The sequence below is a fragment of the Grampus griseus genome (assembly GCF_964374135.1).
Source record: "Grampus griseus genome assembly, chromosome: 4".
In the NCBI taxonomy this organism is placed as follows: domain Eukaryota; kingdom Metazoa; phylum Chordata; class Mammalia; order Artiodactyla; family Delphinidae; genus Grampus; species Grampus griseus.
In genome coordinates, this window is record NC_138997.1 from 57,680,449 (window position 1) to 57,698,073 (window position 17,625).

General features: G+C 33.3%; 1 protein-coding gene across 1 annotated transcript; it reads right to left on the reverse strand.

Annotated features, from left to right (window-relative positions):
* Positions 1–11,802: 11,802 nt before the first annotated feature.
* CSN3 (casein kappa) lies at positions 11,803–16,181 on the reverse strand (the record flags this gene model as incomplete). The annotated part of the gene is made up of 2 exons (XM_082654009.1): positions 11,803–12,261; positions 16,125–16,181. The coding sequence occupies 2 exons, from the start codon at positions 16,179–16,181 to the stop codon at positions 11,803–11,805; spliced, it is 516 nt and encodes a 171-aa protein (XP_082510135.1).
* Positions 16,182–17,625: the final 1,444 nt, after the last annotated feature.

Here is a 17,625-nt window from a genome sequence, read left to right on the forward strand (position 1 = left end):
AGCCACTTTCTAGGCTTGTGAGTTTGGCAAGTTTGGTGCTTTGAATTTCCCCGTTTATATTGTGGCAAAAATAACAGGTGAGAATCAAGAAAATACCATTGTCTTTAATTTTAGAATGTCAATTATTATATGAGGAACCATTAACTAAATGACAGATTATAAGTGGAAAGAATTACTAACATAAATCATTAATTGTAAAACAATTTAGTTTCAGAAATCTTAAAATATAGAAAGCTGTCTAACTTAGAATTAAAAGATCATAATATGTATAAAACTTCCTGGCTCTAATTATATACAGAATGTGGGAATTTGCACAGGGGATGGGATACTTTAATTTTTTATTAAGTGTGAAAAAAGTAGTGTTCTAAATAAATCATTAAAACAAAATAGCCAAGTGAACAAAATTATTTTACCTTTGTAAGAAAATATTTAGCAAGTACTATATAAACATTCTTATATGTGAAATAATTTACTGCAGCCTCCCCTTCACACTACTACTTATTTACATTCCAAATTTCCCTTCTTAAATCCTTTGAATCAAGACTTCATGTGATTAGGGGATGGTTAGTGACACTGAGTCCAGTTCCATCAAAATGCCATGGGGTTCATATTCAAATATTGAACAAAAGAAATACTCTCCTAGCTTATTTTTCTTCATCAACTGTCTCAATTTCAATAAAACAAGGAGTGTCATTGACTCTCTTTTCCCACGTCAGTTACCAATTATGTTTTGGGGATATGAAAAAAAAAATCAAATCCATGAGCCTTTCCTTAAACTCTTCCCAATTGATATTCTTTCTATAACTACATATTTAGATGCTCTAATCTTTATGTTTGACAAGAATGATTTTGAACTTGGAGTGCTACCCACAATACAGTTCCTGGAATTATTTTAAAAGATTTGATTCATTTTAGATTTCTAGGTTTTCTAGAGAGAAAATCAATTTAGTAGATCAGATGTCACTGGGCAGATTTTGTCTTAATTGGACCTGAGGCTTCAAATTTATCTTAAAGATCCTCTTTTAAATTCTAATAATGTTAACTATATTAATAATTACATAACATTTAATAATTTACAACAAAATTAACGGGTCAAATATTGATTCAATAATTTTATATTTTATGTGCTTTATAAATCTCTGTTCTGTGATGGACTCTGTATAATCAATGTGCTTAATAACCTTATTTTACTTTTTAAAAATTTAATGCATAATTATAGTTTCAAACAATTCTGGTAAATGATAAGGCACAAACTTTTCTAAATAAGCTGAAAATGTTAATGGAGGGTCATTGGAAGATTTTACACAAAAGAACCATCCCATTCTCACTTTCCAAATAACATATAATCAATTTTTGATGACCCTAGTGAAACTACTCAAGTGGTGCCTGTCTAGGCTGACCCCCTTGTGAGTTGCTGATTTACTGCCAAAATGTAAAATATAACTTACAATTTCAAGACAGCATCTTTTTTCCCCTCTATTTTCTTCTTATCACAATTCTCATTTTTCCTTTGTTTGTTGAAAACAGTGCCCCTCACTTTCATGCAAATAACTAAATTCTCAAAGTTATTCTTTGACAATATTTTAACAATTTTTAGAGCTATATAATATTTATTCTGGCTTTGGTTTTGGTCATATGAATTTATTGGTGCTAAAAAATATGAACTCCAGTCTAATTTTTCCTTTGGAAAATATGATTTCTTTTATGATCATTTGCTTCACAATGTGGTTTCAAAGAACACTGTTGATGACAGTTAAAAATAATTGATGAGGGCTTCCCTGGTGGCACAGTGGTTGAGAGTCTGCCTGCTGATGCAGGGGACATGGGTTCGTGCCCCAGTCCAGGAAGATCCTACATGCTGCAGAGCAGGTGGACCTGTGAGCCATGGCCACTGAGCATGCGTGTCCGGAGCCTGTGCTCTGGGAGAGGCCACAATGAGGGAGGCCACAACAGTGAGAGGCCCACGTACCGCAAAAAAAAAAAAAATTGATGAGATCAACATGGTTTAAATGACCTCTTTATTTTACCAATTTCATAAAATAATTTCTCATTTATTTAAACAAGACCTCCAAGCAGTTCCTGGCTAACATATTTACTTTTGTATTTGATAGAACATTATTAAAAAAACATAAAAGCACTGTAAGTCTCCCTTTTTTTTTTTTTTGTGGTAAACGGGCCTCTCACTGTGTGGCCTCTCCTGTTGCAGAGCACAGGCTCCAGATGCGCAGGCTCAGTGGCCATGGCTCACGGGCCCAGCTGCTCCGTGACATGTGGGATCCTCCCGGACTGGGGCAGGAACCCATGTCCCCTGCATCAGCAGGCCAACTCTCAACCACTGTGGCACCAGGGAAGCCCTCACTTTTTACTTATTGCAAAGGCCTATTTGCAGTTATGTTTAATGAATAGATTTTACTGAATTTTTCATGTTTCAAAACTTGCTTACCAATGGACAAATCATCCAAACAGAAAATTAATAAGGAAACACAAGCTTTAAATGACACAATAGACCAGGTAGATTTAATTCAGATTTATAGGAATTCCATCCAAAAACAGGAGATTACACTTTCTTCTCAAATGCACACTGAACATTCTCCAGGATAGATCACATCTTGGGTCACAAATCAAGACTCAGTAAACTTAAGAAAATTGAAATCATATCAAGCATCTTTTCTAATGACAACACTATGAGATTAGAAATCAATTACATGGAAAAAATGTAAAACACAAACAAATGGAGGCTAAACAATACGTTACTAAATAACCAGGAGATCGCTGAAGAAATCAAAGAAGAAATCAAAAAATACCTAGAGACAAATGACAATGAAAACACGATGACACAAAACCTATGGGATGCAGCAAAAGCAGTTCTAAGAGGGAAGTTTATAGCAATACAATCCTACCTCAAGAAACAACAAACATCTTAAATAAACAATCTAACACTACACCTAAAGGAATTAGAGAAAGAAGAACAAACAAAACACAAAGTTAGTAGAAGGAAAGAAATCATAAAGATCAGAGCAGAAATAAATGAAATAGAAACAAAGAAAACAATAGCAAAGATCAATAAAACTAAAAGCTTCTTTGAGAAGATAAACAAAATTGATAAACCATTAGCCAGACTCATCAAGAAAAAGAGGGAGAGGACTCAAATCAATAAAATTAGAAATGAAAAAGGAGAAGTTACAACAGACACCGCAGAAATGCAAAGCATCCTAAGAGACTACTACAAGCAACCCTGTGTCATATAAAATGGACAACCTGGAAGAAATGGACAAATTCTTAGAAAGGTTTAACTTTCCAAGATTGAACCAGGAAGAAATAGAAAATATTAAAAGACCAATCACAAGTAATAAAATTGAGACTGTGATTAAAAATCTTCCAACAAACAAGGACCAGGACCAGATGGCTTCACAGGGGAATTCTATCAAACATTTAGAGAAGAGCTAACACTCATCCTTCTCAAACTCTTCCAAAAAATTGCAGAGGAAGAAAAACTCTCAAACTTATTCTATGAGGCCACCATCACCCTGATACCAAAACCAGACAAAGATACTACAAAAAAAAGAAAATTAGAGACCAATATCACTGATGAATATAGATGCAAAATTCCTCAACAATATATTAGCAAACAGAATCCAACAACACACTAAAAGGATCATACACCATGATCAAGTGGAATTTATCCCAGAGATGCAAGGATTCTTCAATATATGTAAATCAATCAATGTGATACACTATATTAACAAATTGAAGAAGAAAAACCATATGATCATCTCAATAGATGCCGAAAAAGCTTTCAACAAAATTCAACACCAATTTATGATAAAAATCTCTCCAGAAAGTGGGCATAGAGGGAAACTACTTCAACATAATAAAGGCCATATATGACAAACCCACAGCATACATCATTCTCAATGGTGAAAACCTGAAAGCATTTCCTCTAAGATCAGGAACAAGACAAGGATGTCCACTCTCACCACTATTATTCAACATAGTTTTGGAAATCCTAGCCATGGCAATCAGAGAAGAAAAAGAAATAAAAATAATACAACTTGGAAAAGAAGAATTAAAACTCTCACTGTTTGCAGATGACATGATACTATACATAGAGAATCCTAATATGCCACGAAAAACTACTAGAGCTAATCAATGGATTTGGTAAAGTTACAGGATACAAAATTAATGCACAGAACTCTCTTGCATTCCTATAAACTAATGATGAAAAATCTGAAAAAGAAATTAAGGAAACACTCCCATCTACCATTGCAACAAAAAGAATAACATACCTAGGAATAAACCTACCTAGGCAGACAAAAGACCTGTATGCAGAAAACTATAGGACACTGATGAAAGAAATTAAAGATGATACAAACAGATGGAGAGATATACCATGTTCTTGGATTGGAAGAATCAATATTCTGAAAATGACTCTATTACCCAAAGCAATCTACACATTCAGTGCAATCCCTATCAAGTTACCAATGGCATTTTTTACAGAACTAGAACAAAAAATCTTAAAATTTGTATGGAGACACAAAAGACCCTGAATAGCCAAAGCAGTCTTGAGGGGAAAAAAACTGAGCTGGAGGAATCAGACTCCCTGACTTCAGACTTTACTACAAAGCTAGAGTAATCCACACAATATGGTACTGGCACAAAAACAGAAATATAGAAATATGGAAAAGGATCAAGTGCTTTTGATAAACCCATGCACCTATGGTCAACTAATCTATGACAAAGGAGGCAAGGATATACTTTGGAGAAAAGACAGTCTCTTCAATAAGTGGTGCTGGGAAAACTGGACAGCTACATGTAAAAGAATGAAATTAGAACACTCCCTAACACCATACACAAAAATAAACTCAGTATGGATTAAAGACCTAAATGTAAGAGCAGACACTATAAAACTCTTGGAGGAAAACATAGGAAGAACACTCTTTCACATAAATCACAGCAAGATCTTTTTGGATCCACCTCCTAGAGTAACGGAAATAAAAACAAAAATAAACAAACGGGACCTAATGAAACTTAAAAACTTTTGCACAGCAAAGGAAACTACAAACAAGATGAAAAGACAACCCTCAGAATGTGAGAAAATATTTGCAAATGAAGCAACTGACAGAGTCTTAATCTCCAAAATTTACAAGCAGCACATGGAGCTCAATTTTAAAAAAACAAGCAACCCAATCCAAAAATGGGCAGAAGACCTAAATAGACATTTCTCCAAAGAAGATATACAGATTGCCAACAAACACATGAAAGAATGCTCAGCATCATTACTTATTAGAGAAATGCAAATCAAAACTACAATGAGATATCATCTCATACTGGTCAGAATGGCCATCATCCAAAAATCTACAAAGAATAAATGCTGGAGAGGTTGTGGAGAAAAGGGAACCCTCTTGCACTGTTGGTGGCAATGTAAATTAATACAGCCACTATGGATAACAGTATGGAGGCTCCTTAAAAAACTAAAAATAGAACTACCATATGACCCAGCAGTCCCCCTACTGGGCATATACCCTGAGGAAACCATAATTCAAAAAGAGTCATGTACCACAATGTTCATTGTAGCTCTATTTACAGTAAACAAGATATGGAAGCCACCTAAGTGTCCATCAACAGATGAATGGATAAAGAAGTTGTGGAACATATATACAATGGAATATTACTCAGCCATAAAAAGAAACAAAACTTAGTTATTTGTAGTGAGGTGGATGGACCTAGAGTGTGTCATTCAGAGTGAAGTAAGTCAAAAAGAGGAAACCAAATACCATATGCTAACACATACATATGGAATCTGAAAAAAAAAAGGAAAAAATGGTTCTGAAGAACATAGGGGCAGGACAGGAAAAAGACCCAGACGTAGAGAATGGATTTGAGGACACGCGGAGGCAGAAAGGTAAACTGGGATGAAGTGAGAGAGTGGCATGAACTTATATGTACTACCAAAAGTAAAATAGATAACTAGTGGGAAGCAGCCACAGAGCACAAGGAGATCAACTCGGTGCTTTGTGACCACCTAGGTGGGATGGGGAGTATGGGAGGGAGATGCAAGATGGAGGAGATATGGGGATATATGTATATGTATAGCTGATTCACTTTGTTATAAAGCAGAAACTAACACACCATTGTAAAGCAATTATACTCCAATAAACATGTTAAAAGAAGAAAAAAGAATACACAAACTTTCAGGTCCATTTTTGTTCATCTGTCCCATTTATTACATTTATAGCCTTTATTCTAATAATATAGGCATCTGGCCATTACTCCATTTATCACATTAGGAAGATTAGGAAGAGGACAGGCCATCATTTCCTTTTTCTAAATAGTGTGGTAGAGTTAAGATAACGTAATATTGATACAGCAATTTGGTTATCGCTCTGTTGGCATTCAGCTTACCTTCCTTGAAAACTGAGATTAAGTTATAAAAAGCATTATATATTTATACCTTAAATTGCTGTGATTGGTATGATTTTCAGTAATTTTCTTGAGTTTTAAATTGGCCTTTGGTAATTTGGTTTATGATCAGTAATAAACTGCTAAGGTCAACATTTTTTTCCCCTAGATTTTGGTAAGGAACGTCTAGATTATTTAATCCTATTAAATGGGTATTTCAGTTTCAATTATTAAAAACCCTTTTATTCCTTTACTTACTCATTTGTTTAGCAAACATTTATTTCGCTCTTATAATGTATTGGGCCTTACCTTGGAGAGGCAGTGGTGGGAGAACATAGTTCCTGGGCTCATAGGGCTTACATCCCAGCAGGAGAGGTGGACAGGGAGGTATAACAAGTAGGAAAGGAATAGGTAGGGGGAAGGATGCTGTGGTAGCACATGAGTCGAGCACTTGATCTCGGAAGTTAAGGAAAGTTTTTCTTAAAGATGTGATATCTAAGCCAAGGAGTCAAATTTTGGTTACATGATAGGAATTACCCAAAGGATTTGAGCAGCTTCAGAAAAGTACTGGTGTTGATATTAATACAGCTAGGGTCATCTGGGGAGTTTCTGAGTCACTGGGGTGAATGGTATGAGGATCTAATGGGGAGAGATGAAATAGGAAGGTAGTATTAGTAAGATCATGAAAATTGGCCTTGTCTTGCGGACAGTGAATGTTCTTTACAAATAAGGAAATAAAAATTTATTGACTGTCCAGTGAAAGTAGGGTACTATAATGAATGTCTTAGACTAAAAGTTTTTTGTCCAAGTAGTAAGATAACAAAAGCTGGTGTACTGAATTTCTAGAGTTCAGAACAAAACTCTACCATTTAGTGGCTTTTTTAAATTTAATTTTTTTAAAATTATTTTCATTTTATTTTATTTATTTATTTTTAACATCTTTATTGGAGTATAATTGCTATACAATGGTGTGTTAGTTTCTGCTTTATAACAAAGTGAATCAGCTATACATATGCATATATCCCCATATCTCCTCCCTCTCCCTCTTGTGTCTCCCTCCCACCCTCTCTATCCCACCCCTCTAGGTGGTCACAAAGCACAGATCTCCCTGTGCTATGTGGCTGCTTCCCACTAGCTATCTATTTTACATCTGGTAGTATATATATGTAGTGGCTTTTTTTTTTTTTTTTTTTTTTTTTAGCGGTACACGGGCCTCTCACTGTTGTGGCCTCTCCCGTTGCGGAGCACAGGCTTCGGACATGCAGGCTCAGCGGTCATGGCTCACGGGCCCAGCCGCTCCGTGGCATGTGGGATCTTCCCAGACCAGGGCACGAACCCGTTTCCCCTGTATCGGCAGGCAGACTCAACCACTGCGCCACCAGGGAAGCCCTGTAGTGGCTTTTTGTTCTTGGGCAAATTAATCTCTCTGAGTCTCGGTTTCCTTGTTTATATATGAACATAATAATAGTGCCTCTCTAAGGGAGTACTATGTGAAATAAATAAAGTAAAACCTGTAAAATACTTGATACAGAGCCTAACACGTATATCAATAAATCAAAAAATGTTATTGTCCACTTTATTTATCTGCTACCTAGGGTCACACAGTTAAGCAATTTTGAGCTAAACCTTTAATTCAGTTCTATCTAAATCTAAGGCCTATAAATTTTCACTCTCTTATGTTTAACTACTTTAAAGTTGTGTTCACATATACAAAATGAGGATTAATAAGAAATTATTTTAAGAGGTTATTGATGAAGATTAAGAGGTTTCTATGTGTGAAAGCTCTTTATACATTTTAAAGTGCTAAATAAATATTTATTATATAACTTATCACTGCATTTGTGGAAGACCTGAGAACTTTCAGATAAGGCTGTGTTACAAGACTGAATAATAAGATGTTTTTCTAATCTCATTAGTCTGTGAGGTCCTAGAGGCGGGGAGGAAACATGCTGTATTCACATAGTGGGCATTTGGCAAATAATTGAAAAATGAATATGTGTAAATCTCCAGATCCCATTTCTTTTCTGTGCTAAAGATATAATTTCTCATATAAACTGCCTTCACGTGAATGGACCCTTGCATCTGAAAGTAATTTATCCAAATCCAAAATAACCAACTCACCAATGTATTTTCTTAACATGTAAATAGTAGTTGAGGGATTTACTCTGCCATATTACTTACACAGTAAACTCTAACTGGTTAATCCAATTGGTACAAAAGTTCAGATAATGTCATATCAGGGAGGTAAGTGTTTTATTTAAAATCCTACTTTTAACAACTCTTTTTATTAATGTTATTTTAGTTAGACATATTATTGTATTAATATGAGCCAATATTAAGACAAGAATATTTTTCCTGTTTCACAATATTTTGTTTCATATTTTATTTCACCACCCAGTGTGGAAATGCTTTCATAGTAGTGTTCACAAGATTAAAAACAAGGATTTTAAAGCAAAATTATCCGTGTTCAATTCCAGTTCCACTTGGAGAAAATTACTTCAATTCTCTTTCATAATAATAATAGTAACAATAATAATAATATGTAGTCCATGAGTAACTATTAAAAGATTGAATATATATGAGCAAAGAGAAAATTGGCCTATGGTCTATAATATATAACTGTTGATTGCTTATTATTATTATTGTTGTTTTGTATTCCATAATAATTCTTATAGTACTTTGAGATAAATGTTTTATTAATTAATGAAATAAATTCTATTTCTTCCATCCTTTAACTTCATTTTTCTAGAAATTAGTAATATTATTAAAGATCATAGCAAATGAAGCCCAGCCATGCCATGTTCCTGACCAGCCCTCTCTTCCAGACTCTAGCATTTGAGTGAGAGAGAAGGTAAAGTTTTGTAAACCACTCCTAACAATAGAACATCTATTGAGGGTTTCAGCAAAAGAGTGACAGTAAGCCCTTTGTACGGGTTGAGTGATTTGTATTTTTCCTGGCATGATGTGTTAAATATGGAGCAAGCACATACATGACCCACTCATTTTACTTGCAATATTTCATTAAGGGAAAAACTGCCATATTTTTGGACTTTGAGTATTCACCAATTTTTGTAGACTGGAAGACCTCAATTCCATAAGCTTCCTGGTGTGTGTGTGTGTGTGTGTGTGTGTGTGTGTGTGTGTGTGTGTTTGTATGAATGTGAGTTTGACAGGTGTGAGACTATAGCTTCAAGTCTGGCGGAAACTGGTTCATGCAGGTCAAGAGTCAACTCTTGTTTATTTTGCCATATATCTATCTGTGTTTGTAGTTGTGGTCATCTGTAACCTGTCTGTATCTGGAATTTGCTCTTGGGAATGATCTAGACTAAAATTAGCATTACATTTTGACACCTAAATTTAATGCTACCTCTAGAGTTCTCATGGCTCCCAAGAGTCACTTTGTGGTCTTCTGGAGTTGAACACTATAGCTTAGTTCTTCTCTGGTCCCAATGACTTAGCCATAAATTTAGATGTTCCAGTGTCATCCTGCAGAAGATGTTCTTAATCAGTGTTAAACCATGGACCACTTTGAAAATCAGACAAAATTATGAACTTTGCCTCCAATTAAATGTGTGTACTCAAACTCACACTAAATTTATCTTGGAATTTCAAAGTTTCAAATATCCCTGAGGTGTATTCACAGACTATTTCAAATTAAGAGATCCATTGCATTCAATTGGCTTTATTATGCAGGAATCAAAAAATTAAATGTGGCATGGATGTAAAATGTAAGGGGAGAAGAGAAAGGAGCCGAATCTGTGAAAATCATTTTCTCTCTTCACTGAAGGCAGACAACTGGCTAAAGGACAGTGTGAAGCAGTCACTTGGTTTCAGAAAGACCTATAAAAATGACAGTTTAGGAATTTAGTTCATAATGTGCTAACCGTTCTCATGATATGTAGACTTTTATTTAGCTTCCGATTTGCCTAATGTCTGTATCAAGGAGTCTATCAAATTAAATATCTAAATTTAAATATTTAAATTCCACATATAGTGAACTGAAATAACTGCCTTCACCTGATATTTACAGAAAGACACAGTCCTATACATTCTTTTTTATAAGTGATATTATACAGTGGTTTTAACTTAGAAATCTAGGTTCATTAGTTTTGAACAAATGTAACTACTGAGATAATGATTATTCTGTTAAAAACAATCATGTAATAATGTATTTTAGATCAATAAAATCGACAATTGAATACTCAGTTACTTGCTTTCATGTTGTCTCCATTAATTTTCTCCTTTTGTTTCCAAAAATTTAATGAGTCAAAGATTTATTAACTTATGTTTTTTTTTCTTACCAGAAGTCTTATTAAACATAACTCAATAATAAAATTTACACATATGCTGATCTTGGGAAATTATAGTTTGTTTTCTGTTTTTTTTTTTTTTGCAAATTAGCCCATATGGAAATAGGCGACATACTAATGAAGCCTCACTATCTGAAATCAAGCAGGTTTGATTTGGTTCCCAGTTTTGAACTTTCTAGCTGTAGTAACTTGCATTTATCGGCTTTTTTTTTTTTGTGAATTCAGGATGGTAATATAATCCATTCCACATGGCTGCTACAGGAATAAACTGAGATAGTTATGTAGTTTTGATAATTTAGTAAGGACTTGAGATGTTAGTTGAAAATAAATTTTAGTATTTACTAATTTTACTTTATCTTTTCTAAAGCATTACAGTTCATGACTGATCACTTTTTACAACTCATTCACAATATGCTTTCTCACTTGAACCTCATAGCAACCAAAATTATGAGAAACTGAAAGTTCGTTGAGAGTAATGACTTGCCTAAGATCACACAATGGAAGAAGCAGCCTTCTCTGATTTAATGCTGTTACCACTATGTCACACTGAGTTGTATTTTAAATCAAAAAGCTACATGGGAAGCCTATCATTTCCTTTCACTCTATTCATACCAAAATTAGAGTGCAAGAACACTGTTGAATGCAAGAACACTGTTATACAATTAAAATGTATTTAAACTCATATCCTATATACATTGTTCTAAGGAGTTGCATTTTTGAGATAAGAAAAATCATGAGTTTAATAGTTATTTACTCCACTGTCTTTGTCTGTGAATAGGAATAAAATAAAACAAATAGATTCTAGGAGTGTTCCAGTTGTTGAAAAAAGTTTGATAAAAAAGTTCCCAATTTTTCTTCATTTTGTAAAATACGATTATTTTTCATTTCTTGTTGGAAAAGAATCTAGTGTATCAATGCTAAGGCACCACCAAATTAAAGTTATAATTACCCTGCTCCTGTAACAGATTTAATTTATCCATCTATACTATTTTAGATTTTATGATTGTTTTGATAAATCCATGAATCTTGTCTATTATTCATTTTGTCTTTTGCTCATTTACCTGTGTTGTCTTCTTTGATGTTTCCTTAGTTTTTAGACCACAGGTGAAGTAACTTGGACTGTGGTGGTCTCAGGTGTACTCGTGATGAATTCTGAGGAAGCTTCTGGAGTAACTACAGTGTTCACTATTGGTTCAGTGGTAGGTATAAGTGTAGGCTCATCAGTAGCAATGGTACTGATGATAGGGATGACTGTTTTATCCTGAGTTTTCTTTGGTGGAATGGCAAGAAATGATGGACGTGGGTGTGGGTGATGTGCCACAGTAGGTGGGTAGATATTTGGCAGGAATTGCCATTGAGGAATTTGGGCATGTGGCCTAACTTCAACTGGCTTTGCATAATATGGGTAAGGCATAAATTGGTTATTAATTAGTACAGCTGGTCTGTGCTGGTAGTAATTGAGTCCATAACTAGGATACCTACTCAGCACATAATGAATTGGGATATATTTTACTGTTTTTTCTTTGAACAATCTTTCATCATTCTCACAGCGCTGCAAAAAGAATAAATTATGCAGAATAGTATTATTGTAGGCTAGAATGAAGAGATGTCTTAAATCAGAATTTTTTGAAATACAACATTACAGTATTTGATGTTAAGTAAGTACAACATTGGACATAGTGAACCCAGCAACCATATTATTTTACAAGATATGGATTTGTACACTTCCCTTCTACTTCTTGATTTTCAACAAACGTTAAAAATAATATTAGTTAAAAAAAATTAGATGAGCTAATCCATAATGTAAATCATATTGACCAGAGCTTGGCATACACAAAAAGTGCTCAGTAAATGCTGTACATTATAAGTACCACAGCTAGACCAGTCTCATAGAGTGCTTTGACATACAGTATACAAACATACTACACACAGAAAAAACTATGTATATATTTTTCCTTATACGTGTATATATACATTCTCACCACATGTTTGTAATTGTATTTTATTTATCGAAGGATTAGGCTGAGGGCACAATTTTTTCTAAACTAATTATAGCAGAATAGTAAAATAATGTGATATGGATTTCTGGATTTATACTTTGGATTTTTTTCAGCCTAGTTTTATCCATTAAAGATCAGTTAGGAAATTTTCTATTTTTATTTGCTTCAGTTCTATTAATTATGTGCAGTTATAAAAATACGTCGTTAGATCTTTCCATATACATAGAAACAAATCAACAAAATTACACGGCAAAGCAAGCCTTTCTCATGAATGGAGACCTATTCATTCAAACAGATTGGGGAAACAAAAGGTAAAAGTAAATACAAGTGTATGAGAAGTATTCAAAGAAGGGTCAGAGAGGGATCTTTCCCCAAGTCTTAAAAAGTAGACAGGAGAAATATTAAACTTTGCTTTTGTTTTCATTTTTTCCCACTACTAAATTCTGAGAGGGTTTTCTCATGTTACTAAATACATATGAAAATCAAAAGACATGACTTGGCCTACAAAATGATACTGAGATTTTCAGATAAACATTGAGGTTGATTCATATGATTGGTTGTTGAAGTGATGTTTTTTACAAGGATTATTAGATTATTTCATGGAGTTTAAATATTTACTTAGTGTTTAGACAGAGGCATTTTAATATCATTAAACTTTGCATAATATTATACTTTGGAGTTCATATCTCTATGGGAAACATTTGAACTTACTGTTGATTGTTCCTGGTTTTGCCCTTCTGCACTCTGGTGAGATTCAGAGAAAGAATGAGAAATAAGAAGTTAAAAAAAAGCAAGAAAGAGTCTAGATTTTCTTGTGGTTTTAAAAATGTCTTTTATATCAAAGACAAAACATTTTTTTGTTTTTATTTTAGTATTGTAAAATATTATAAAGCACTTTCCATGGTTAACTAACCATAGTCTGTGAACCACTCAAGAAGTGACATAAATATACTAACTAAAATAGTAACAATGAGCTCCATGGATAAGTTGTCTTTAAAAATCACTGTTTAGGGAGAAAAATTCAAGGTTGAAAAGAATATGATCATTTGACCCCAACAAATGTAATACATGATATTTGCTTAAATGAAGAACATGAACAACCTATATTCAGTTTGTACTGAATATACATTGTTAAAAATAAGAGGAGCGTTGAGCATATTTTTCTGTTTTTGTTCTCCTACTAAGATGATTTATGAGGTTTTCTTGATTAAAAATATCTAACAAAACGTCAGTATATAAGTGTATAAATAATACCATTTAAAAAATCAAATTTTGTGTATTTATAGTGTTTTTCTTAATTCTGGATTACAACCTTCATAGGAAATCAGGAGTTAGCAATTTTATGAAGCTTTAAAACTCACAAAAGTTTTATAAACTTTTGAGTGAGTTCATAATGGTAAATATTTTAAAAATGACAGTTCTAGTTTAAGACTTTACACATATCACTTGGATATAAAAGACTCTACAAAACTTTTGGAAGTTGTAGGTATAGAAAATCAGAGATTAGAAAAAAAATACTGGTGTGTAATACGAGACAGAGACTTATTTTTCTCCAAATTTATTAAATCACTAGTTTAAAATTTAGAAAGTTATATAAATATTGAAAGTTTGCCTATACTCAAAAATCCTGATAATCTAGACATTTAAATATAATACCAATCTATATGTATTATGTATTCCTGGTATATGTTCATTTTAGTATCTTGTATCTTACTTCTTTTAAAAGAAGTTTGATCTCTCATAGCAGTTTTCCATTATATCATAGTTTTCATACTTACATATTCATAGTAGAAATATAAATAATCAATGACTATGTCATGAAATGTTTGTTCTTTATTGTTAACCATTAAAGCTTTTTCCAAAAAATGTTTTATTATAAATAGAGAGATGAATAACATCTGGATATCAGTGGCCTTTTAAATAGTTTTAATTGATTTCTTAAGACAGTTTTTCAAAAATGTGATTTTGGGGGAGAAATTCTTCGATAGAAATTATTAAACTGCTGTACAGAAAATTTATGCCAACTTATAATGCCACCAGTAGGCTATAAGATTGTGCAGTTCATCTTATAATTGCTAGTAATAAATTGTATCTTAACTATTTTTATTTTGGAGAGAAGGAATAAATTTAGCACATAAAAGATGCTATCATATTGCTGTTTTAATTTGTATAATTTTGATTGCTCATAAGATTGGATGGTACAATCTATAAACTTTCATTCTTCTTTTGAATTATTTCTTCATGTCTGTGGGGCTTGTAGCTTTGTGAAAACCAGAAGGAGTATTTGGGGGCTAGAGCAGGCTCAAGTAGCTCAAGAAGAGGTTGCTATAGGTCAGGCAGTTGTGGATCACTTTCTGATTTAAACTTTAATCCTTTTCACTCAAAGAGAAAACCCAAGTTCTAAATATGCAGGTGGCCACAATAAAATCAAATTTCAGAGAATAAATGAAAGAAAATAAATGTGAAAGCCATAGTAATTCAAATATTTAAAAAGTTTGACTCCAAGAATTTACCTAATATAATTATTTGAGATATTAACTTAAAAGAAAATCTAAATTTAATAATAAATGAATTATGAAACAAGGACTAGCATCCTCCCATATTTTAAAATCTAAGAGGAGGTCACAAAACATGAGATGTTTGCCTTCTGTACTTGCTATTGGCAAATAAGTGCCTGGGATCCCCAAATGAACATGAAAATAAAACAGAGCAATAGGCAAAACAATAAGGAAAACAAGTCGAAAAAATTAAAAGAAAAAAACATTCCAAACATTTTTCTTGTTCCAATAGCCTTGATACACAGCATGTAATTCAAGAAAATGCCTGAAAATCATAGAGTTGTTTGTAGATATAAACCCTGAGAAGGAGTCTCAATTGACATAATGGAAAGATTATAACAAAAATTACAATATGTTTGAATGTTAAAAGTACCTGTCAAGTTATTTGAAATTGGTAAAAAAGCTTAAACGAGCTCCTAATCTTTTAAGAACTTAGTCCCTTAAGGGATTGGAGTCTGCACGAGATAGGAATTTAATTAAAAACATTTCTGCTCCTGGTCTATGATTTCTGTATTTATTTTTTGTGAATTTTTAGATCACATTATAATTTAAAAATATTTACTGTTTTTTCCCCCAAAATGTATTTTCTCTATCATATGAGAATTTTAAAGGTTTTCTATACATGATAAAGTATGATTTCTTGATTCCTGGAAACCAGAAGTATATTCAGAAGAACATGACTTTAATTTTATAAGAGAAATAAATGTAAAAATAAATTACTATTAGGAAAATATAGTTAGTATGCAGCTGTTTTGTTCCATAAAATATGACTATATTTAGAAATTTACATAATTAGAGACCTTAAATAAATTTTTTAAAAAGTTTTGATACAAACTGATCAGATGAAATTAACTCACCAAAAAAGGTAGGGTTAATGCCAGGATAGTCACAACTAGGTAAAAACTCTTCATCATTGCACCTAAAAATAAAAATTAAAAACATTACATTAGGGCTTCCCTGGTGGCGCAGTGGTTGAGAGTCCGCCTGCCGATGCAGGGAACATGGGTTCGTGCCTGGGTCTGGGAAGATCCCACATGCCTTGGAGCGGCTGGGCCCATGAGCCATGACCGCTGAGCCTGCGCGTCCGGAGTCTGTGCTCTGCAACGGGAAAGGCCACAACAGTGACAGGCCCACGTACCGCAAAAAAACAAACAAAAAAACCCCATTACATTAAAAGGGTCTGTTGCTAATAATTTAAGAGTGATTTGGAACAATGTTATCTTTGGTTTAAGGGGAAAGAAAGAGTCAGATTTAGGGGTAGATTTAGCCAATGTGGAAAATCTATTTTATCAAAAGCTTTAGAAAAACCAAACAGTATAAACGGAATGAATTTAATATTTGGTTATATTACTGAAAATACCATTATAAGGTTAATCATATACTCATTTTACATGCACCAAGAACCTACTAGGAACAAAGCACTGTGTCAAGTGTTGAAATTATCAAGGTGAATTGGTCTTGCCAAGTAACGTCAATTTTAGGAAGAGAGTTGCAACACACACAAATCACTGTTAGAGGAAAGAAAGTAGAAAATGTCACAAAAGTGGTTTTCTACAGGTAGAAGTTTTCAGTTAAGAAATCAACAAATTATTTCTGTAGGAGATAGCATTATAGGTGTGACTTGCCCATGCAGAGATTAATAGAGAGAAACTTCAAGTAGAGGAGAAAGTCTTGGGAATATCTATGGGCATTTGAATAGAAAGAAGGGAAATACAAAGTTGGAAAGAAAGTTGAGGGAAGAAAAAGTAGAGGTCTTAAATGCTAGGTTGAAGAATTAGGCATGCCTTTCTAAACAACGGAAAGCAGTTGAGTGGTTTCAGATTAGAGACTGAGGTGACTGCACATTCCTTTGGAGAACTGAGTTCTATCTCAGGCTCTATCTCTACTTGTGTAATTTTGGCCAAGTAATTTCCTTTATCTGGGCCTTACTACTGTTACCTATAAACAAAAGTTAGAACTGAAATTTATGAAATTCTATAATTCCACGATTAATCTAACTGGAATGTGTAAAATGGAGGACATGGGGGGTATACTGAAACTGCATCTTTCATAATCTGCTTCTCCAGTAATCAAAAATGATGTGATTAGCTTGATCATTTTAATGAAAAAATATGATATGACAATTACAGGTCTCTGGCTGAAATATTTGAAGAAATAAATTAGCCTTACCTTTGTAAAGGAGTATAGGGTAGTCACACATATTTATTTGATTTTTTAAAAAAATAAATTGCTTTTTATGAAAGATACATATGACACTTCAAACTTTTAATATTTAAATACATATTGTATTTATGAAGCAAATATTAACTACGTCTTGTTGCAGCTATTGTTATTGCTATACTTGTATAGACTTGAAAC